This window comes from Pseudopodoces humilis, chromosome 28 (genome assembly GCF_049639895.1).
Source record: "Pseudopodoces humilis isolate 2021_Gansu_Grassland_sample_001 chromosome 28, ASM4963989v1, whole genome shotgun sequence".
NCBI classification, from domain to species: Eukaryota; Metazoa; Chordata; class Aves; order Passeriformes; family Paridae; genus Pseudopodoces; species Pseudopodoces humilis.
The window spans coordinates 1,067,709-1,076,142 of NC_142227.1; the positions used below are offsets into that span (position 1 = coordinate 1,067,709).

Genomic DNA, 8,434 nt, shown 5'->3' on the forward strand with positions numbered 1-8,434 from the left:
AGACCCTGGGAGCAACCCCCAAATCCCTCAAGAGCTGTTACACTGGTTATTATTATTAATATTAATATTAATATCGATATTAACCAGCACATGGGATGCTGAGGCAGGAGCCAGATGAGATCCTGCTCTGGCTTTGGGGAGGGAATTTTCCAATTTTTTCTTTTGCATTGTAGACATTTTTCCGGACAGCTCCAGCTCCTATTACAGCAGAGGGGGCTGGAGAAATGGAAAGCATTAGGGAAAGCTCAGCCTTTCTATTGAAACCACATTTCCAGGGCAGCGGGATGGCACTGGGAAAGCTGGAGGAGCTGGAGGAGCCCTGGAAAGGACATGGAAGCAGAATCCATCCTTTTGGCCACAGCACCGTGCCCCAGCTCACCCCATCCAGGGGAGTTTTGTGGCTGCAAATCCCAGCTGTTCCCAAAAAAAAACAGCGTGAGGCAGATGGGGAATATCCCCTCCACACGGGCCAGAGCTGCACTGCCAGCAGGGGGAAATTAAAGAAAAAAGAGCTCAAAATGATGGACTGGAGCTATTCCTGCTGCTTTTAACACATCATTGCATTGAGTCAGGTTTTCCTCCCGGTTTCGGGGGCTCCAGGTTGGATTTGCACTGGGAATGGGGAGTTTGGGAGATGTCCCAGCCCTGCTGCTCCCTTGTCCCCTCATCTCTGCTGCTCCCACCACCACCCTGGTGAGAGGAGGGTCCCTTGGGCCGGGTGCCCACCATCAAGGCACCCTAAATCCCTGGATTCTGCCAAAAAACGTCCCAAACCAGGCTGCAAACGCTCCAACCTCTCCCGGTGAGCAGAGGCAGCTCCTGCTCCAAATCCTCCTCTGAGACACCTGGTCCTGCTCTGCTTCCACAACACCTTCCCCGCTCTGCTTCCATTCCTTTCTTTTACTGCAACAAAACTAATTTTAGTTTTATAGCAGCGAGACCTGGAAAGCACCCAAGCCCTTGAGAGGACAGTTATTATTATTATTATCATTATTATTATTAGATTTGGGTGCCTTTTTTTTTCTTTAACTGGAGCGAGCCGTTTATCCACGGCGAGCCCGGCGCTGCTCCCGCTGCCCATCTGCCTTTCCCATCCTCCAGCTGATTATTTGGGGCCACTTTTCCCATTTCCAGCCAAAACCAGGGCTGCAGACTCACAGCTTGGCTGGGGAGCTGCACCTGCAGAGGGGAGTTTATCCACTCTCGGTTCCCATTTCCCGGGGGAAGGTTTCACACCCCACACCCGCGGCTGCCTCCTGCCTTTCCCGAAATCCAGGGAAAACTCCGTGTTACAGAGTCCAGGCTGCCTTCCCGGGCTGCCAGCCCCGCTGAAGGATGGTGTTTATATTCCTCCACTACACCCTGGCTCTGCTCAGCCAAGAGCTGCTTTTGGATAAAAAGGGGGAAAAAAAAAACCCTCCGCACCATCCTGGCCCTGTGTGGAGGTCGGGAATGCGGCTGGTCCGACCCTGCATCATCCCATCCCACCCCATCCCATCCCAAGGGATGCCATCCTGCTCCCTCAAACCCTGCAGCACCATCCCTGTGCTGGGATCACCACCAGCAGCCCTCCTCCTCCTCCTCCTCCTCCTCCTCCTCCTCGGGATGAAGGCACCAGGGATTTTTTCCCCCCGTTTCACCGGGCAGAGGAGCCAGGTCCGGGGGGGTGGCACAGGGAGTGTTTTCCCTCCCGCTGGTTAATGCCCAGGACGTGACACCAATATTCTCCTTCTGTTTATGATTTGCTCTTTCTGGGAAAGGAGCCAAGGGGAGAAAACCCATCAATCCCAGGCAACAAACCGAGCCTGCCCAGGGAATGTGAAAGTCTGCGGGCTCATTTATTTCCCCGCAGAGTAAACAGCGGTGACACCGCTGTAAATGTGAGTGGAGCCAAAGCCAGGACCGAGTCCCCTCTCCCGCAGGATTCCAGGGGATGGGAGATGCTCCCGGGAGAGCCGGGTGGGATCTGGGAGACGCCAAATCCGGGGTGCTCCTGCCCACGCCGCCAAGTGCCGTCACCTCCCTGGCAGTGGCCGGGCTCGGGCCCAGCTGCCCGTGGCGGGGGCACCCGAGGTTAATCCAGTTACTTCAGATTATCCCGAGTTTTAAGAAGAAAAGCCCCAGGGCTGCAGGAATGAGACGATGGCAAAAGGAGCACAAGCCAGAGGGAGTCAGAGCCACGCACAAACCGCTGCCGGTGTTTCTGTGTCCCCAAACACCGGGATCTGGGGAGGTTGGACCTCCCCCAGCAACACAGGGTGGTCACAAAACCCCAAAGCTACAGAGAGAAGGACTCAGCTCCCACCCTGGGGCAGCACAGGGCACCCGACACACCCTGAACCTGTAATGCATCCCAAAACACACCTCAGGTGTGCAGGACACCCCAAAACACATCCCGAGTGTGCAGGACACCCCAAAACACACCTCAGGTGTGCAGGACACCCCAAAACACATCCCGAGTGTGCAGGACACCCCAAAACACACCTCAGGTGTGCAGGACACCCCAAAACACATCCCGAGTGTGCAGGACACCCCAAAACACACCTCAGGTGTGCAGGACACCCCGAAACACATCCCGAGTGTGCAGGACACCCCAAAACACACCTCAGGTGTGCAGGACACCCCAAAACACACCTCAGGTGTGCAGGACACCCTCTCCAGTCCCGCACAGCACCAGCACTGCTCACCACACCCCCGGTGCGTGCCACCCCCTGACACAGAACCCGCGGCACCTGCGGGTCCCCCCATGCCAGAGACACCTGCGCTGCACCACGCCCTGTAGCCCGTGACACGTGTGACACGTGTGACACGTGTGGCACCCAGCGCGGGCAGTGCACGCCGAGGCCCGGCCATGCCTCGTGCACGTGGCACACCCGCTGTCCCCTCAGCAGGGCCGCCCGCAGAGGGGACAACAGCCCCGAGCAGCCATCACCGCCCCGAGCGCCCCCGCCACGGCAGCGGCCTCGTGTCTGGTCCTGCGCGGCGCGGTGACACCGAGGGACGCGCCGGCGGCTCAGTCTCTCCTCCTCCGGCCGCTCCAGCCTCCGTGCCCGTCCCTCTGCCCGGCTCACACGCAGCCGCACTCCTTGGCCGACAGCTCGTTGACGGTGTAGTAGCGGTTGTAGGCGTCCAGGAAGGACACGTCGTCGTCGTAGGCCAGCGGCCTGCAGCACGGCCGGGCGCGGATCTTCTCCTTCCGGATCTTTCTGCGGCTCCTCATGCTCTTGAGGGAGAGGTCGTAGCTGCGCACGGCGGCCTCGCAGGTGCCGCTGCAGTAGCGGAACAGAACCGTCTCGTCCGACTCGTAGCCCAGGCCCAGCTCGCTGACGCTGACCTCCAGCTCGCGCAGCTCGCAGGGTTTATGGCGGGCGCGGGCGCGTTTCCTGCGGCTGCCGGAGCGAGGGAACAGCGGCAGCTCGTGCCCGCCCGAGTTCATGGCCTGGCGGTAGCGCTCCACCAGTGCCGACACCAGCTGCCGGATCTCGCCCTCCGTGTAGCTCTCCAGCAAGGCGCTGTCTGCAAGAGGAGGGAGCGGGGTTAGGGGGTGTCCCCCCGGCGGGTGGGGGTTACTGGGGTGGGTGGAGGTGGCCTGAGATGGGAGATCCTCCATGGATGAGGATCTCGGGATCCTCCAGGACGGAGGTGCCTTAAGGGTGATCCCCAGGACGGAAATTCCCTGAGGTGGGAGGACATCGCCCAGAATGAAAATTCCCTGGAGTGGGTGAACGTCCCCTAGGATGGAGGTCCCTTGGGGCAGGTGGATTTGGGGAGAAGCACCAATAAATTTCGTATTTTCAGTTTCAGTAGGGCCTGGGAGCCCCAAGGGCTGCCCCTGAGACCCCAGGGCCAGCAGCCAACACACAAACTGTGCCCAGACACTGCTGGCAACTCCCACATCCCTTCATCCCAACCCTAAATCCAGGGTTATTCCAGCTCAGCTCTGCAGGAGGCACAGGAAAGACAGAGGAAAGATTTGACAGCTTGTCATCGATTTCCAGATTTCCACCCAAAAAAAGCAGTTCCTCTGGATTGGAATCAAAACAAACACGTTGGGATTTCCAGCCCTCAGGGAGCACCGAGGGGTGAGCGGGGGAGCTGCTGCCGTGCCCTCACCTTCAGCTCCCGTTTGACATTTTCCATTTGTAAAAAATAGCACGGAACTAAAAAAAAAAATTTAAAAATTACCAAAAAAAAATTTGGAGAGGGATAAAAGCAGTAAATGAGCTGTCTGAGTTCCCCTCCATGGAGAGCTGCTGAGTTCACACCAACGTTTGGTGCCCCAAGTTGTTGTTGAAAGCCTCCTGGAGGGGATGTTTGGATGCAGGGAGGGCAGGGAATGACCCCACGGGGATTTGGGGGGATCTGTGGGGCTGGCAGGGGACAGTGACCCCCGGGGTGGAGGAGCAGGAGCTTACACTGGGCCAGCAGGGAGCCGTGGCGTGGCAGGGCCCGTGGGGATCTCCGTGGAGCCGCTGGCAGCAAGGAGGAGGAGGAGGAGGAGGAGGAGGAAGAAAAGGAGGAGGAGGAGGAATCCCGTGAGGAAGACGGCGAGGAAGGCAAGGGGCTGAATTCCCGGCTTCCGCTGAACATGTCTCTACAAACTAAAATGGATAACATGGAACTGAGGAGCATCGATGCAATGGCTGCAAACTTCCATACCTTCATCTTAGAGCAAGTCAGAACATTGAAACTCTGCAAAACAGGCAAAACAAACATCCTTAATGCGCGCCCCCAGCCCCCCGAGCCCCTCCCCTCCCTCCCCACAGCTCGGGAATGGGGGATGATTCCCATGGGATCCCCTCGGCTCCAGCTCCGCCCTTCCCGGCACCGAAGGTTCAGGACCCAAACCCTTCCCAGCAGGATTGGTTCAGGACCAAGAAAACCCCAACCTGCTCCGGGACAAAATCTGTGGAAAAGAAGGATTTGTGAAGAACCAGCAGCCCCAGGGATGGGTTTAGGGGGAGAAAGGACACTTTGTTCTGCTCTCCAGGAGGACAAACAGTTTTAAGAGCCGCTGTTGGGTATTTTGGGAGATGAATTCCATGGTGAACAATCAGCAGTGGGATCACACAAACCCCTGAGCTGAACCTCCATCCCCCAGGGGGGCTCAGCCCCCTCTGTCCTGCTCCGGGGAGGAAAAGGCTGGAGCAGGGCTGTGACACTCGATCCCACCACCTGGGAAAGGGCCTCTGGCTTCTTGCAGGCCCATAAAATTTTAGGAGAGTGGTTCCAGCCTCGCTGCACGTCCCATAAAAAACCTCCCATTCCGGCAGCCAGAAATCCTGGCCCCCACCCACTCGCCTGTGACCTTTCAAAAGACTCAAATCCCAGCTCCAGTGTGCAAAACAATAACAACAGAGTTATTCCAGGCTTTGCAGTTGGTTTCTTTTGCTCTAAAATGCCCCAGGCCAGCCCTGTCCAACCTGGCCTTGGACACTTCCAGGGATGTCGCCGTTTCCACTTGTTTTTCCTGATAAATCAAAATCCAGCAAATCCATCCTCACAGACATTTTTTTTGCCCATGAAAAGTGAAGCATTTGGGGTTCTCTGGCGTCCCTCACTTTTCACACTCTCACTTTTTCCCATCGCCCTTGTTTTTCAACCCCACTCCCAGTTTTTCCAGCAGACTCTTGGGATTTGTTTCCAATATCCACCGACTCCTTAAAGCTCCCAGAGTCATGAGATGAGGGAGAAAAGTGAATTTATTATTTTTTTCCCTTAAATCCTCCTCGCTGAAGGGTTGAAAGAAAGGAGATGCCAAAACTTTCAGTGCTGATGCTTCAAAGCAGAGGACCCAAAAGACATTATATTCTAAGTGTGCCATAAATTTTCCGTCGATTCATGTTTCCGGGCATTGATTCATTATTTTCCAGAGCCCAGCCTCAAGAATGGATGAAGCCACGGTGTGGCCAAAGGATTTTTGGCAACACAAAATACTTGGAAAGACGGAGACCTTGACGGGACATCAGAGAGAGCTTCCACCTGCCACACACTGTTTATTTGAGTGCCTTACATGGGAGCCAAGCTGCTTTGAAATCCCGGCTCCTCATGACTCATCCCGCAGGAATTAAACAATTTCCATGGGCAGCAGCTCCGGAGCTGCTCCTCCAGCAGCAGCTCCGGCTCAACGCCTGGTCCTGCTCCCAGGATGGGGCTGGGTTGTCCTGGAGAGGATGGGGGTGGTGGAGAGACAGGCTGTTCCCAAAACTGCCTCACATCTTCCCCAAAACTGCCTCAGACCATAGGAAAAACTCCTTCAGATTTCCCAAAAAAACTTCCTCAAACTATCCTCAAAACTCCTTCAGATCTTCCCCCAAAACTTCCCCAGACTACCCCCAAAACTCCTTCAGATTTTCCTCAAAATTCATTCAGATTTTCCCCAAAACTTCTTCAGACCTTCCCAAAAATTACCTCAGACCTTCCCCAAAACTTATCACAAGCTCCCGAAATACTTTCCTGGGGATTAACCTTCCCAACAAGCACGGCTGTGTCCAACACTCCTGGCCAGAGTTGCTGCCCTTGCAGGACCTGGAGTCTTCAGTGCCCCTGGACCAAACTGGACCCAAAATGCCAAAACTGGCCCCAAAACAGGGAGCAATGAAAGGGAAAAAAAGCCCCAGACCCTGCTCTGGGTGGACCCGTTGGGTTTTCCTGCTCTTTTGATGGAGTGGGTGCACAAAGGATGGGGAAATGTCCATGTCCCCATCTCCAGCTCTGCTTTGGGGACAGGGAGTGCCACCATCTCCTTGGCTGGGGACAGGGGACAGCTGATCCCGGCACTGGCACAGCCTTGAGCTCTGAATGCCAAACCCGGCAGTGGCCACGGCGCATCCGCAGCTCATCCTGCTCCTCCTCCTCCTCCAGCTCTTCCCACTCCCCCGAGCGCAGAACCAGAGCGGAGCGGGGGACACGCGGTTCTGCTTCGCCTCGGTGAAACCCAGCCCGACACCAGCAGCTCCAGAGCTCTGCCCCAGCTCCCCCAGAGCCCTCCCAAAGCACCGACCACAAACCAGGCAGAGCCGCAGCCCTGGGATCAGCCCTGCTCCCCTGGGAAAGCTCTGGGACACTCCTGGGTGTGAGCCCAGTGAGGGAAACCGAGATGGAGACATGGGATGGGGAGAGGGAATGGGATGGGGAGAGGAGATGGGATAGAGAGGAGGCAGGATGGTGGAGTGGGAGATGGGATTGGGAGGAGGAGGTTGGATGATGTGTGGCAGGAGGAGCTCCAGCATTCCCGGAGCCCCCGGGCTGAACACGCCGAGCGCCCTCGTTCCCACGCTGCCATGACATTTATGTTCAGGCTGAATTACGGCAGGTTTGGTTTACATCTCTCCAAACAGCTGGAGAGCAAAATAACCCACCCCAACCCCTTCCCCAAGGTGGAAATAATAAGGAAAAGCCTCCCCACCGAGGCTGTGGGATGTGGAAGGACCAGCCAAGGGCGCCCCGTGGTGCCGGGGGCGATGCTGGGGGTGGTGGCCAAGTCGTGGTTGGAGAAGGAAGCCTGGGGAGTTTCCATCCAATGGAGCAGCTCTTGCTGCAGCCTCATCCAAATTCCCACCATTCCACAGAATCACGGAATCCCAGACTGGTTTGGGTTGGAGGAACCTTAAACACCTTCCACACCTTCCACACCTTCCACACCTTCCACACCTTCCACACCTTCCACACCTTCCACACCTTCCACACCTTCCACACCTTCCACCCTTCCACACCTTCCACTGTCCCAGGCTGTTCCAACCCGGTTGGAATTTTCCCTCATTTTGGATTTGGCAGAGCCAACCCAGCTCAAAGGGCTGAGCACTGGAGGAGGCACCAGGACCAGGCAGGAATTTCGGGATTCTGAGCTGTCCATCCGCTCCATATCCACATCCCGGACACCGAAGGGAATAATTTTTGGGAATGAGCAGGCACAGGACTCCCCAGAGCCCCCCCAGCCCGCAGTGAGGAGGAGATGACCTGTCCCATGTTCCCAAAGCCCACGGTGCCGATGGGAACAGAACAAATCCTGCCAGAGAGGGCTCCGGGAGCTCTTCCAGGAGGGAAAGAAGCACAGGGGAGGAAAATCCCAATTTGTGCCAGGGCCAAGGGGCACCTTGAGCCATCCCTGCGAGGCAGGAACAGCATCCAGAATCCAAATCCCCCGGGATGGAAATCCCGGCACCAGAGCGGCTCCGGCGGCCCCAGCCCAGAGTCCCCGCGGCCGCGACCCCTCCCGTCCCTCCCCACCCCCAGGAGCTCCACCCAGACCCATTTCGGGGCTGGATTTCCGCACGGAACCCCCGGGACAGACCCCGGGGCGGTGCTGACCCGTCTCACCGTGTCCCGCGGGGTCCCCGCTCCCTCCATCGGGCCCCGGCACGGCGCTGGGATGCGGGGAAGCCGCCGGGCCGGAGGGATAAATCCATGCCCTGGGAAGCTGCGGCGGAGCCTT

At 57.2% G+C, this 8,434-nt stretch overlaps 1 protein-coding gene across 1 annotated transcript; it reads right to left on the bottom strand.

Moving 5' to 3' along the window:
- Positions 1-2,657: 2,657 nt before the first annotated feature.
- On the bottom strand, positions 2,658-4,689 carry NRTN (neurturin). Its single transcript, XM_005531640.3, has 2 exons — positions 4,416-4,689; positions 2,658-3,516 (listed from the first exon to the last, which is right to left on the bottom strand). Exons 1-2 carry the CDS (start codon positions 4,663-4,665, stop codon positions 3,068-3,070), a joined length of 699 nt encoding a protein of 232 aa, XP_005531697.3. The 5' UTR covers positions 4,666-4,689; the 3' UTR covers positions 2,658-3,067.
- Positions 4,690-8,434: the final 3,745 nt, after the last annotated feature.

Coding starts and splice junctions, on each gene's coding strand:
- NRTN (XM_005531640.3), bottom strand. CDS start 4,665: ATGAAGGTATGGAAGTTTGCAGCCATTGCATCGATGCTCCTCAGTTCC. Junction 3,517..4,415: donor CGGCTCCCTGCTGGCCCAGT/GTAAGCTCCTGC, acceptor CTCCTCTTGCAG/ACAGCGCCTTGCTGGAGAGC.